Source organism: Schistocerca nitens, chromosome 4 (assembly GCF_023898315.1).
Source record: "Schistocerca nitens isolate TAMUIC-IGC-003100 chromosome 4, iqSchNite1.1, whole genome shotgun sequence".
NCBI lineage: Eukaryota > Metazoa > Arthropoda > Insecta > Orthoptera > Acrididae > Schistocerca > Schistocerca nitens.
In genome coordinates, this window is record NC_064617.1 from 319,373,431 (window position 1) to 319,388,760 (window position 15,330).

A 15,330-nucleotide genomic window follows, 5' to 3' on the forward strand; every position below is an offset into this window, starting at 1 on the left:
AAGAAAAAATTACCAATTAACCGTACTGTTGAGCACCTAATAGCAGAGCGCCAAGTTTTGGGCACCTGCCACCGTAGATCAGTGACCACTACTGTGCTTCGATCTACTTCTGCGCCGGCCGCGGTGGTCTAGCGGTTCTGGCGCTGCAGTCCGGAACCGCGGGACTGCTACGGTCGCAGGTTCGAATCCTGCCTCGGGCATGGGTGTGTGTGATGTCCTTAGGTTAGTTAGGTTTAAGTAGTTCTAAGTTCTAGGGGACTTATGACCTAAGATGTTGAGTCCCATAGTGCTCAGAGCCTACTTCTGCGAGGCAATGACCATGCCTTCGGTATTGATCACTCTTCAGGAAGATTCAGTACTAGGAACAGAGTCGTCGATGACACGGAGCAATGTGACAGTGGTATTCCTTCCACATGGTCAGCCACCAGACTGCTGTATTTATACCCCTCGAGGCCAGCCAACTGGAATCGAACAATTGGGCTATTTTATGATGTCCATTCTGTGCCAGACAACGCCGTCCTGCAGCTGCCACCACCGTCACCAGACCCCGAACCCTCGACAGCTGTCTGACCATTCAGGCACTTGGCAGCCCTATGCTCTACTGCCACTGTGGGTCAGCGCCACTGAGAAGCAGCAGCCCTCGCAAGTCTTGGGACATGCACTGAGGACCCCTCCCAAGCTTGTGCTGCTAAGGCCTGATATAGCCTACCGAGACACCTTTTCTGCAGCAACCGTGGACGTCGTGCCAGTTGGCTCCTTTGGTATCACCAGGGACCTGACACTTCTGCAGTGATATTGTGTAAGCGCTACCACTGATGAGGCCACCGATGTGAGGTCAGCATACTGGGAGCCACACTCACCAGGCATCAATACTGGTAGCATTGAAGACTGAATGAAAGTAAGTAAGGAACTACAAGGGGCATCTGTATCCATGGGATGCCTTTGCTGTATCCACATCCATTTCTGGTTTACAGACTCTCGCCCACACCAAGCTATTCCTACACCCAATAATTTGATGTCAGAAGAAGCTACTGTAGATGAAGTTGGACAACGAACGGAAGACAGCAACTGCTCCACAGTTCTGCAACAGGTATGTTCTACCCAATAAAATGAGTGAGTGCCAACTTAAGAATTTACTTGGGCGATGTGGTTATTTTTCCTATCCATTCTTCTTCTTTATTATTTTGGGTATACTATGTACTTTTGGTGGTAGTATGTGAGAAAAATGTCTAGAGAGCTCGGGATGCTATTCGGCGTCTTCTGGAAAAAGTAGTTTTGGTACGAGTGGAAAACGTAGAACTGCGCAGTGAAAAGAAAAGTCTGAGAGAGAGAACAGTCACACCGCAATGTACCTGTTCTTAATACTAACAGTGTTTTGTTTGTAACACAAGTTTCCGGTAAATTTAGAGTTAAAATCTTTGTGTTTCATTATAATTTGGGTACAGCTTGCAGGCTGGGAAATTGGAGCGATGAACAATTATGAGGATAGCAGGGGCGCTAGGGTTTACGCAGTGTGCCATGAGAAATTAAGGGACAGGCAGTCATTTGATGCCTTTTCACAAGGGTTAGTGTAAAGACATAGAAGGAAAAAATACGTCAAGGTGCTACTGTGATCACTTTTCGGAGTACTTCAGAAACACGAGAAATCTGTGGGAAGTTTCATTAACACATATGTACTGACTGAAGATGATAACGCCAGCAAGGCCGTATTACAGGAAGCCGGACAGAGAGCACTTGATACATTTTTGTGGGGTATGCCACCGCAAATGTCACATAGGGTAGTCGTGGGATTACCAAAGAACTTATATGAAGCAGTAGATACTACAGTAACATTAGCCGAAATTGATGTGCTCAACAAACCATGGGAAAGTATAGCTGAAATGACACTTGGTTTGTAGACTGAGACTTGGGTTGCTGATACAGTCTAACCTAGTATACCATGGCAACTCATAAACAGCTGGAGGTGGAGGTGGTAATCGAGTCGCTCAGGATACTCCAAACAGAGCACATGACGTGAAATTCACCTCAGCTGAAACTTGTCTAATAAACAAAAAGTGGATTTGAGGGAGGCACCGGCCTTGCCTCAGTGGTAACACCGGTTTCCTTCAGATCACCAAAATTAAGCGCTGTCGGGCTGGGCTAGCATTTGGATGTGTGCCAGTCCGGGTCTGCAGAGCGCCGTTGGCAAGCAGGACGCACACAGCCTTTGTGAGGCTTTGTTGGATGTCATTCGTGGGTATTGGAATCTGAGATTGATCCCTGAATGGAGGAATAAACTGCATTTCTGCAAGGCAGTATACAGATAGTCCCAAGAGGAATGGTCAGTATTCAAGGATATGAAAGGAACAGTTGTTCGAAACAAAAAGGTATAGCAAAGATGGGCTCTAAAACGCATACCTTAAGAGCTATGAGCACTTCCTCGCATTCGATGCAGTGAAACAAATCTTTTCTATTGCAGGCTTTTTGCTTTCCATATTCTGGGATGTGGTAGTATGCAGTGAAATAAGAGAAAAATAATCCATACTGGTCCTCCCGAAGTATGGAAAGCAAAGAGCTTGCAACAGAAGAGATTTGTATCACAGCATCCAAAATGAAAAAAGTATTCATAGCTCTTAAGGTATGCGTTTAAGAACCCATGTTTACTAGACTCTTTTGTTTCGTGTGATAGTTATTGTCATATCCTCAAATATTGACCAGTCCTCCTGGGACACCTTCTGTGTATCAGTTTTATATACACTCCTGGAAATGGAAAAAAGAACACATTGACACCGGTGTGTCAGACCCACCATACTTGCTCCGGACACTGCGAGAGGGCTGTACAAACAATGATCACACGCACGGCACAACGGACACACCAGGAACCGCGGTGTTGGCCGTCGAATGGCGCTAGCTGCGCAGCATTTGTGCACCGCCGCCGTCAGTGTCAGCCAGTTTGCCGTGGCATACGGAGCTCCATCGCAGTCTTTAACACTGGTAGCATGCCGCGACAGCGTGGACGTGAACCGTATGTGCAGTTGACGGACTTTGAGCGAGGGCGTATAGTGGGCATGCGGGAGGCCGGGTGGACGTACCGCCGAATTGCTCAACACGTGGGGCGTGAGGTCTCCACAGTACATCGATGTTGTCGCCAGTGGTCGGCGGAAGGTGCACGTGCCCGTCGACCTGGGACCGGACCGCAGCGACGCACGGATGCACGCCAAGACCGTAGGATCCTACGCAGTGCCGTAGGGGACCGCACCGCCACTTCCCAGCAAATTAGGGACACTGTTGCTCCTGGGGTATCGGCGAGGACCATTCGCAACCGTCTCCATGAAGCTGGGCTACGGTCCCGCACACCGTTAGGCCGTCTTCCGCTCACGCCCCAACATCGTGCAGCCCGCCTCCAGTGGTGTCGCGACAGGCGTGAATGGAGGGACGATTGGAGACGTGTCGTCTTCAGCGATGAGAGTCGCTTCTGCCTTGGTGCCAATGATGGTCGTATGCGTGTTTGGCGCCGTGCAGGTGAGCGCCACAATCAGGACTGCATACGACCGAGGCACACAGGGCCAACACCCGGCATCATGGTGTGGGGAGCGATCTCCTACACTGGCCGTACACCACTGGTGATCGTCGAGGGGACACTGAATAGTGCACGGTACATCCAAACCGTCATCGAACCCATCGTTCTACCATTCCTAGACCGGCAAGGGAACTTGCTGTTCCAACAGGACAATGCACGTCCGCATGTATCCCGTGCCACCCAACGTGCTCTAGAAGGTGTAAGTCAACTACCCTGGCCAGCAAGATCTCCGGATCTGTCCCCCATTGAGCATGTTTGGGAGTGGATGAAGCGTCGTCTCACGCGGTCTGCACGTCCAGCACGAACGCTGGTCCAACTGAGGCGCCAGGTGGAAATGGCATGGCAAGCCGTTCCACAGGACTACATCCAGCATCTCTACGATCGTCTCCATGGGAGAATAGCAGCCTGCATTGCTGCGAAAGGTAGATATACACTGTACTAGTGCCGACATTGTGCATGCTCTGTTGGCTGTGTCTATGTGCCTGTGGTTCTGTCAGTGTGATCATGTGATGTATCTGACCCCAGGAATGTGTCAATAAAGTTTCCCCTTCCTGGGACAATGAATTCACGGTGTTCTTATTTCAATTTCCAGGAGTGTAGTAGCGTTTGTGCTTAACATGGTTGTATGTTAAGTTGTAAAGCTCATGAATCAAATTTTAAGATCGAGACATGATGGAACGACTGGCTGTTAATGTCGACGATATTCTTGAAGCCACTCCGACTTGGGAAGAGTATTACCAGTTATGAAGGGAAGTACTTCTTGCCATGGTAAAAGGAGGAATGAGATTAAAACTGATTAAGACAGAATCTATCAAGAAAGCATTAAAATTAAGTAACATTATTAGTGAGCTCGGTATTAGGCTAGAAGAACCTAATCAGGAGATTTTGAAATGTTCCCCAGCCCTAAGCATAAGAAATGATCGAGAGTCATGTTTGATTCCTTTGGTTTTCACTTAACTTTTATTATGACACGGCCAATCCCATGCCTGTCTCTGGACAGAAGAATGTGAAGAACCAAAATCTTTTTGAAAGGAAAATTTATTACTTGTTTTTTACTCAAAACATACTTTTTAAAGACGCACTTATGGGTAACTGCGGACATGCACCTGAAAAAATTGAATATGATGTTCACTGGATAAAGCGACAGCTACTACTAAGGCTTAAAATTTTGGGTTAAGTTTAACTGAAAAATTTACATTTCTAGAATCCAGTAGAGAATTCACTAAAAACAATAAATATTTCTTCAGAATTTTAAAGTATAAAAAGTTGACTAGATTGCAATATTTTTTAAAACCTGGGCAGAATGTAACCCCCCCCCCCTCCCTCCTCCCCTGGTATTGCGAGGTTTAAGATGGGGGAACGGGCACGTCAATCCTCTCGTTCAAAGAGCTTCTCCGTCTGCACAGGTCGATGCAGCTGCGTATTGTCATCCACGAAAATTATGTCAGAGCCAAATGCACCCCTAAAAAGACGGACAGAGGTAAATAGTACAAAGTCACAATAACGTTGAGTAGCGAGTGTGCCGTGTTTAAACCTCCCACACCGTAAAACGTGAATCATCTTAATGATAGAGAATGCTGGACGTATTCTCATATGGCGGAACATTGTGGAATATGACAATTTTGGTGGTCCAGGTAATGTGTTGTGGGGAGGCATCATGTCACAGGGGCGTACTGATTTCCAAATCTTCGGGCACGGTCCACTCACAGGTCAACGTTGCTGTGGTAATGTACCCCTTCTGCATGTGCGTCTTTTTAGGGCCATGATGTCATTTTTATGGACGAAAATGCGCCACAGCATCGAACAGTTCAGGGGGAGGAGCTCTTGGAACGAGATGATATTCAGCAAGTGGCCTGGCCTGAATAAATTCCCATGGAGCACTTGTAGTATGAGTTCAGGAGATGACTGCAGCAATTGCAGCACGTCCATGTACAGCAACGACCATAAAGCAGAGTCAATCGCACTGTGGAGAAATGGAACGCCCTAGAAGAAGGACTCTTTACCAACCTTATGGCCAGCACGGGACAGCATTGTAGGGCATGCACTACCACCTGTGGTGATCACACACCCTATTAAAAACTAAGTCCCGTCTTTTTTAATGTACAGGGGGCCATCACGAATCGTGGTGACGTCACTGTAATAATTGTCTTTGAATCGTTCGTCTCACTGCTTATTTTCTGGACTATACTGTAGCAGTTCTTTCAACTTAGTCCACGTTTAATCGAGCTATGTTACATGGCAGTGAAATATCATGTGGAAGTTACTTATGTCCTTAACTTTTGCACACCAGTGTAGAAGTTATAATCTAATGAACAAGCTTCTAAATGCCCCGTATACATTGTTCAACGTAACACCGTAACTACTTACATTGGTGTTGGTGAATGCACCAACGATGTAAGGGATGGCGATGCCCGTTAGATTGGCGTACATGTTGACGATCCCGACGATGGTGCCCGCGTAGTTGGGCGCGAATGCATGCATGTTGAGGTAGGAGCCCGTGCAGTCTGTGGCGATGAAGAAGCCACTAAGCGCCAACATCACGATGATAACGGTGCTGTCGCAGCCCACCAGTGCTACAACGACCAGTGCGGCTGCGGGCACCAGGGTGCCTAGGCATCAACGGTTGCCGTTACAGAGCTGTACGTCATCACTGATTCTGAAAATTCAAAGCACTGTTAAACAAGTGCTATGAGCAGAGATTCTAAGCATCATGGCAGGGAATTATAGACAGGGTGCATATGTAACTTGAGAGCTTCCCCCTACTCACTTTGCATGGTGTTTGACAAAGCACCTCCAGCGGTTGTTGGAGGACCTTGACGAATAAGTGGGTGACCAACTATTTATAAACAAATTCAATGGGCAACAATTCGGCTGAAGGTTTAGGTCAGGTAAAAATCACTGCTCTAAGACAATTATGTCACACTTAGGAAAGAAGCAATATTTAAATTAAATCACTTATTACCACAATTGTTACCAGCGTGAAGTTGGTATCTGAAATATAGAAGGGGCGGAGAAATGAAAAAGAGACAGAGGGTAAAAAGTAAGTAAACTGTTCATTGTTTCAAAAGAGTCGTCAAAAACGTTACTGCATTTATCCCACTGTGAGGCAAGACGGTCAATACCTTCATGGAAAAACATTTTCAGTTGTTTATGGAACCGTGATTGTACCGAGACGTGCACATCTCCGTCCGAAGCAAATCGACAGCTACCAGTTTCTTTCATCAGGGTTTAAAAAATATGGAAATTGCGTGGTGAGAGATGGGGACTGTATGAAGGATGTGTAAGCGCTTCACAGCGAAAATTCTGCAGAACAGTCGAAACAATAGGCACGTCATTTCCAGGAAAGTCATGGTGACCTTTTTCTTTGACTGCAAGGGCCTGCTGCTCATTGACTATCTGGAACACAGCACCACAGTGAACGCACAGTGGTACGTAGACAGTCTGGTAAAGCTGTCAACTCAAATCGTCCAAGAATGTTGACAGACGTGCAACAGGACGACGTTCTTCATAGCCTTGTCCACTGCTAACAACCCTCAACCGATTCAACCCTTCTCTGAGGTCAGCGTTGGGCGGAACTACACTGAACTCGGTTTGACCACTTTGGAGTGTAGCATGAGCACAAGTTTTTTTGTGATGTACGGGATGGAACCACGAGGGATCGTTCAAAAGCAATCGACGAAATTTGATTGTGATACGAAGTAGAAAATGATGTTTACATTTCTTCATCCTTCCTGTTTCTCGACTTCCTGTGGCATCGTCACAGGGGAGTACAACATTGACAAGGGCATGAATACGAGAAACTGGCATAGGGTCCCTTCAAGATCCCACGGCCCCACCCCAGTTTGCGAACGCCTTCAGTATTACCCGCACATCTTTCTTGAGCATTTCAATAACGTCCCTGTACAGAAACATGCATTCACCAATTCCTATGCACTGGCAGGATAGGCAATACCTTCGACACACCTCAGATTTCGCATGTGGGCAGCAGATGCTAATGCAGCGATATAGCATCACGCAGCTGATAGGGTTGATAGGGTTGCCTATCCACCCAGCATGCGGTCATCAGTGATTGCACATATGGACGATGTTGCCAAACTGGGGGCTTAAACGGACCCTTTACTGTTTTATTGATGTTCTTGTCAATGTCACGGTCCATCGTAATCATGCCACAGGAGGGCGTGAAACATGAGATTTGAAAATGCCTGAAAACCCTTTGTTGTTTCTGGATCAAATTCAAAATTTGGCGACTGATTTTAAACGCTTACTACTGGTCCCGCAATGTATACCAGAACAAAAAGTTGGGTCGCGCGACAGTCCAGGGGGTCAGATCACATTCAGTGGGGTTGCAACCCCATGAAGTCCTGAGGGAAGGGCTGAGTCGTTTGGGATAAATGTTAGCAGTTCCTAAGTTATTCAAAAACTTTTCTCTGCGGCACATCGCACTGAAAACTGTAGTGTTTGACCGGCAATTGTGTGTAAATGAACGCCCCAAGGGTAGGGGTGGTTTCATTGACACCCTATATACCACCTGCTGAGTCCTTTTCGTATCGATTCCGAGCGGCGGTGTGTCTGAAATGTTTTCACTGACCAATCATCAGATCGCAGGAGAGCTTCTGTATAGTTTGGAAGGTAGGAGACGAGTTACTGGCAGAAGTAAAGCTGTGAGGACAGGACGTGAGTCGTGCTTGGGTAGCTCAGATGGTAGAGCACTTGCCCACGAAAGGCAAAGGTCTCGAGTTCAAGTCCCGGTCGGGCACACAGTTTTAATCTGCCAGGAAGTTTCATATCAGCGCACACTCCGCTGCAGAGTGAAAATCTCATTCTGTGACCAACGTCTTTTTAAAGGCAGGGGGTCGCTGTTCTGACCTCCATCGCGAAGGCGTCGAGATAAAGAGTGAAATATGGGTAACAGGGGAGAGGTTAACGACCTTTCCATCGTGTGAAACGTCCGCTATGGCGTTGGTCAGGACAGTGACGAAATTTGGTGCGATTGTGACATCATTTACACACTTTACACCTCATGTGAACTTCAGAGCTCCGGCCTTTTATTCGCATGTGTCGACACCTTGCTTTTTGAACCATCGTCTAGCTCGAGGATGAGGTAGCAGGGCGCCAGGCTTTTGCACCGATACAGAAGGTCGTAGGCATCTTCGAGAAAAATTTCTGACTTCTGTGTCACAAGGGAAAAAAGTGATAGGTTATGAAAGAAGTGTGGCGCAGATGTGTATATACTGAACACCAGCGACCATATCAAAGTACCTTGGGGTACACCAGAGAATACTTTCGCTTTGGAAGATGCTTCCCCATTAAGAACACGACGCTGTGTTCTGTTCGATAGAAAGTTTTCAGTGCCTTCGCATATATGTTCAGATATTCCGTAAGTATGTATTTTGGTTATTAGGCTGGCCTGGAACTGTATCGAAGGTTTCATGGAAGACAAAAAATGTGGTATCAATGTGAGCTCTATCTGCTTCCTTCTGGAAATGAACAATTAACAGAGAAAGCTGCGTTTTTAAGATCGGTGTTTGTCCCTATGTAGGACTTGTTCGGTTCTCCAGGAAAATCATTATACACGACTACAACAGTAGAAGACCTCTGTCATTTTCAAGAACGTCGCTAATTTCTCCCCGCACTACTATGACTTTAAAGTCTAAGATAACTCCCTTGTGCTGTTAAAATGGCTGGACATCCAAGATGACTCACTTGTGTATGTGGTACAATTGGGCTACTATGTTTCGTTACAATCTCCACCACCGCCAGGCGTGTGTGTAGTGTTTTCAAAATTAAGCACGAACGTTTTTGTTATTTAGTTCTATAGTACAGATGATTGGCGTTTTTAAACATCGAGCACGGACGTTTGGTATCTTACTTAAAAGTTGAAGTGAAAACAGCAACATTTTGTGTACAGAATTTGATGTTTAAACAACGTCTGGAAGTCATGCCGTGCCTTACAAAAATACACTCCTGGAAATGGAAAAAAGAACACATTGACACCGGTGTGTCAGACCCACCATACTTGCTCCGGACACTGCGACAGGGCTGTACAAGCAATGATCACACGCACGGCACAGAGGACACACCAGGAACCGCGGTGTTGGCCGTCGAATGGCGCTAGCTGCGCAGCATTTGTGCACCGCCGCCGTCAGTGTCAGCCAGTTTGCCGTGGCATAAGGAGCTCCATCGCAGTCTTTAACACTGGTAGCATGCCGCGACAGCGTGGACGTGAACCGTATGTGCAGTTGACGGACTTTGAGCGAGGGCGTATAGTGGGCATGCGGGAGGCCGGGTGGACGTACCGCCGAATTGCTCAACACGTGGGGCGTGAGGTCTCCACAGTACATCGATGTTGTCGCCAGTGGTCGGCGGAAGGTGCACGTGCCCGTCGACCTGGGACCGGACCGCAGCGACGCACAGATGCACGCCAAGACCGTAGGATCCTACGCAGTGCCGTAGGGGACCGCACCGCCACTTCCCAGCAAATTAGGGACACTGTTGCTCCTGGGGTATCGGCGAGGACCATTCGCAACCGTCTCCATGAAGCTGGGCTACGGTCCCGCACACCGTTAGGCCGTCTTCCGCTCACGCCCCAACATCGTGCAGCCCGCCTCCAGTGGTGTCGCGACAGGCGTGAATGGAGGGACGAATGGAGACGTGTCGTCTTCAGCGATGAGAGTCGCTTCTGCCTTGGTGCCAATGATGGTCGTATGCGTGTTTGGCGCCGTGCAGGTGAGCGCCACAATCATTCATACGACCGAGGCACACAGGGCCAACACCCGGCATCATGGTGTGGGGAGCGATCTCCTACACTGGCCGTACACCACTGGTGATCGTCGAGGGGACACTGAATAGTGCACGGTACATCCAAACCGTCATCGAACCCATTGTTCTACCATTCCTAGACCGGCAAGGGAACTTGCTGTTCCAACAGGACAATGCACGTCCGCATGTATCCCGTGCCACCCAACGTGCTCTAGAAGGTGTAAGTCAACTACCCTGGCCAGCAAGATCTCCGGATCTGTCCCCCATTGAGCATGTTTGGGAGTGGATGAAGCGTCGTCTCACGCGGTCTGCACGTCCAGCACGAACGCTGGTCCAACTGAGGCGCCAGGTGGAAATGGCATGGCAAGCCGTTCCACAGGACTACATCCAGCATCTGTACGATCGTCTCCATGGGAGAATAGCAGCCTGCATTGCTGCGAAAGGTGGATATACACTGTACTAGTGCCGACATTGTGCATGCTCTGTTGGCTGTGTCTATGTGCCTGTGGTTCTGTCAGTGTGATCATGTGATGTATCTGACCCCAGGAATGTGTCAATAAAGTTTCCCCTTCCTGGGACAATGAATTCACGGTGTTCTTATTTCAATTTCCAGGAGTGTATTCGGTCGCAAGAGATAGTCTCCAGCCAGTGGAGGGACACCATTCGTTTTCCAGCCACCTGCTAACACTTAAGATGCGTGCTTTAAACACCATCAACGCCCAGGAGAGATGTTTTATTTATTTACACTATTAGGGACGTTTTGTTTTAGCGTTTAAAGCATTACACAGATATTTGTAATGCGGCGTACGTCGGCCCCACATAATGCCACACCAAAACAGAAGGGAACCTCCACCTTGCTGCACTCACTGGACACTGTGTCTAAGGCTTTCGGCCTGACATACCCAACGACAGTCTGGTTGAAGGCATATGCGACACTCGTCGGCGAAGGGAACGTGATACCAATCCTGAGCGGTCCATTCGGCGTGTTGTTGGGCCCATCTGTACTGCGCTGCATGGCGTCGTGTTTGCAAAGATGGACCTCGCCGTGTAAGTCTGGAGTGAAGTTGCGCATCATGCACCCTATTGCGCACAGCTTGAGTCGTAACACAACGTCCTGTAGCTGCACGAAAAGCATTATTCAACATGGTGGCGTTGCTGTCAGGGTCCCTCCAAGCGGTCATCCACTGCAGTAGTAGCACTTGGGCGACCTGAGCGAGGCATGTCATCGACAGTTCCTGTCTCCCTGTATTTCCTCCATGTCCGAACAACATCGCATTGGTTCACTCCGAGACGTCTGGACACTTCCCTTGTTGAGATTCCTTCCTGGTACAAAGTAACAATGCGGACGCGATCGAACCACGGTATTGACCGTCCAGGCGTGGTTCAACTACAGACAACACAAGCCATGTATCTCCATCCTGATGTAATGACTGGAACTGATCGGCTGTCGGACCCCCTCCGTCTAATAGGTGCTGGTCATGCATGGTTGTTTACATCTTTGGGCGGGTTTAGTGACATCTCTGAACAGTGTAAGGGACTGTGTCTGTGATACAATATCCATAGTCAACGTCTACCTTCAGGAGTTCTGGGAACCGGAATGATGCAAAACTTTTTTGATGTTCGTAATAAATCCGATTAAAAATCTGTCCACACAAGTAAGTGTTTCCAAATACTGAAATTTTTAAAGAATGTTTGTAAAGCGCTGGATATTTCTTCTTATCGTAGTATGTTTTATAGAACTCTTCCAAAACAACCTGATTAAATCTCACTTTTCCCGGCTGGGTCGGGGATTTTCTCCGCTCAGGGACTGGGTGTTGTGTCGTCTTCATCATCATTTCATCCTCATTCGGCGCGCAGGTCGCCCAATGTGGCGTCGAATGTGATAAGACCTGCACCAAGGCGGCCGGACCTGCCCCGTAAGGGGCCTCCCGGCCAATGACGCCAAGCGCTCATCTCATTTCAATCTCCCTTTTAACTGTGCGTCATATTATATTTCGCAGCATTACATTTGTAAATGTCCCGGTAGTGAAGCCATGTCTACAGAGAATTGCGTAGCAAACACAAAAAAAAGCAGACGATATTTCTCAAAATCATTAAATCGGTTTTAGAATTCGTATTTCAAGTCAGATATCAAGCATTTAATCGCTGCCGCCAATGTGACGATCGATTGTTTTGATAAAGTAGGAAAATGTGTGAAATTATTTTCTTCGTAACAGTTGTTCCCAAAGCCCAAGTTTCGTTTGCAATGCGGAAATAGTTCAGGCATGACATTAATCAGCTGATCTTTTCCTTGGAGTTGAATATTAACATCATTTAGGTGGCTAGTTAAATCGACCAAGTGGTAGAGCACTTGCTCGCGAAAGGCGAATGTCCCGAGTTCCAGTCTCGGTCCGGCACACAGTTTTAATCTGCCAGTAAGTTTCATATAAACGCACACTCCCCTGCAGACTGAAAATCTCGTTCTGGAAACATCCCCCAGTCTGTGGCAAAGCCCTGTCTCCGCAATTCGTCTCTTCTAGGAGTGCTAGTTCAGTAAGGTTCGCAGGAGAGCTTCTGTGAATTTTGGAAGGTAGGAGACGAGTCCTGGCAGAAGTGAAGCTGTGAGGTCGGAGCGTGAGTCGTGCTTGGGTACCTCATATGGTAGAGCACTTGTCCGCGTAGGCGAAGGTCCCGAGTTCTATGGGGGTTGTTGTAATACACCTTAGACTTGAGGGCTTCATACACAGCATAATCGGACACTGATATGTCAGTTGACCTGCATGGGCAGCTAGGGCCGCTACCAGACTAACCTCTGGTAACAGCTCTGTGTAGCGTGAAGATTGTGTGAAGGTACTCCAAGGTTCGGCTGGCTGCCAAGGCAGTTGCTCCGTCCTGTTGGAAGTAACTGTAGGTTATATGCATACAATCACGTCCAGTCGTATCCACTAGTCTGGGCCACTTTCATTGGCCCCACCCTGTATTAACACCACTAGGACTGTAGCACTGTTGTGAGTTGCTCTTCGACTAAGAAATTCTACTATGCTCCGTAGCCTCATGCTGTGCTCACCATTGGATATATCCAGTTCCGTCCTCTGTTGCCATTAGCAACCAATATTGTGATTGCATTGTAGACAATATGTGGGGCATCGAATAGCGTAATCATCATTGGCCTTTTGCGACCTCGCACTCGAGGAGTTCCTTGTCAGTAACATCACAAAAACTCAAGTCAGAGCGAGCGAGGTGGCGCGGTGGTGAGACATTGGCGTCGCATTCGAAAGGATGTTGTTTCAATCGCCCGTTCAGCCAACGAATTTAGGACTTCTGCTATTTTTCTAGTCTGCTTGGGTGAGCGCTGAGATGGTTCCGTTGAAAGGGTACGGCCGATTTCTTTGTTCATTAAAAATTTCGAGCGTGTGCCTCTTCTATAATGACCTCGTCTTAAAAGCGGCGTTTAACCATTCATTATGTCGGACTCTCCGCTTTATCCTTTTTCCATTTTGCAGTAGATGAATTCAGCGGTATCACTTTGTGATGCAGTGGTACCTGTCAGTGTTAACTAAATTAATTTCGTATGCTGAACTCTTTATGTGCCTTTTTTGCGTGTTTAATAGCAGTTGCTAGGCCTCTGCAATGTAGATAACTCTACCCAGACAGTTACAGAATAGTTAGAATCAAACCTATGAATTACAGCAGAAATTTTAATGTCTTGTGCATATATATTTGCAGTACTAAGTATCGATATAAGCTGTTACTACGATATGAAATTTTAGACAACCAACACTTAACCTAATCCATTTATAATGCGGAACGTGCAGGTTTTGGACACGCGTCCTTTCCGGAGTAACGTCACGCCATACAACCTTTACCACAGCTTACAGTAAATACGTATATGCCACTGACAACAAAGAACTTTAGCAGACCTTCTATAAAAGGTTGTCTAATGAGAATATCGTTGAACATTGTGACAGTACGTTAAATGAACTACGGATATAGCCAGTCGCTCATGTAATATTGCACCTACTTTACTTCCATTAACTAGTTTTCGGAGCATTTGGTTGGTTCAAATGGCTCTGAGCACTATGGGACTTAATATCTGCGGTCATCAGTCCCCTAGAACTTAGAAATAATTAAACCTAACTAACCTAAGGACATCACACACATCCATGACCCAGGGAGGATTCGAACCTGTGACCGTAGCGGTCGCGCGGTTCCAGACTGAAGCGCCTAGAACCGCTCGACCACGGAGCATTTCACGCTCAGGCTTTAAGGAGGGAACATGAGAAGGCACTACCCCCTCCCCGTATTCCTGGAATATGAAGTACAGGCAAAATTGACATTCACTTCAAAAAACGATTGTCTGTGAATCCGCTAAACCAAGTTTTAGGAAACTCTATCATTTCTTGGATGACCATCGGGATATATCAAGACTTAACCAAGTACGGAGTAACTTATGCTTGTAAAAATGAAATGTAGGAAGGCGAAGGAGAAGGAAAGGGAAGGGTTGTGTGGGAAATCGTAATGGCTATCCACAGAGGGCGTTTTCTAATGCAATGGCAAAAGTTGAAAATTTGTGCCGAACTGGGATTCGAACATGGATTTAGTGAATCTCATGAACGGTGGCCTTATCGGCTTCTTTTATTTTTTATTTTAAATGATCGCCTCAGTCGAACCCAGATTTACCGCATCTCATGAACGGTGGCCTTAACCGCTTCGGCCATCTCAACACGGTCCGTAACCGACTGAAATACCAACTTAACACACGCTTCAATGCACTGACGCTGGTCCATTAAACTCTCTACTCGCAAATCCCAATTCCCGTAGGAGTTTCAATGATATTTGCGCATTCGCACAGAAATTAACGCCGTTACCCACTTTTTACGAAATGTATATGTCTGAGTAGTGTCTGTTCTGCCGGACATGACCTACAGAACAGACCCCACTCAGACAAATACATAACTCGTGTTTCTTTTGCTGTCACACTGTTCACTTGAAATACGCCGTTATCGTCGGTACAGTTGCGTTTTTGTGCTGGC

General features: G+C 47.2%; 1 protein-coding gene across 1 annotated transcript in view; it reads right to left on the reverse strand.

The window, feature by feature from the left end:
- Window positions 1–14,132, reverse strand: part of LOC126252277 (vesicular glutamate transporter 2.2-like) — a 34,404-nt gene extending 20,272 nt beyond the window's left edge. The window contains exons 1-2 of the mRNA XM_049953150.1: window positions 14,084–14,132; window positions 5,927–6,168 (exon numbers count right to left, since the gene is read on the reverse strand). Of these exons, the coding sequence (XP_049809107.1) occupies window positions 5,927–6,097 (171 nt within the window). The 5' untranslated portion in view covers window positions 6,098–6,168; window positions 14,084–14,132. The remainder of the gene's footprint in view (window positions 1–5,926; window positions 6,169–14,083) is intronic.
- Window positions 14,133–15,330: the final 1,198 nt, after the last annotated feature.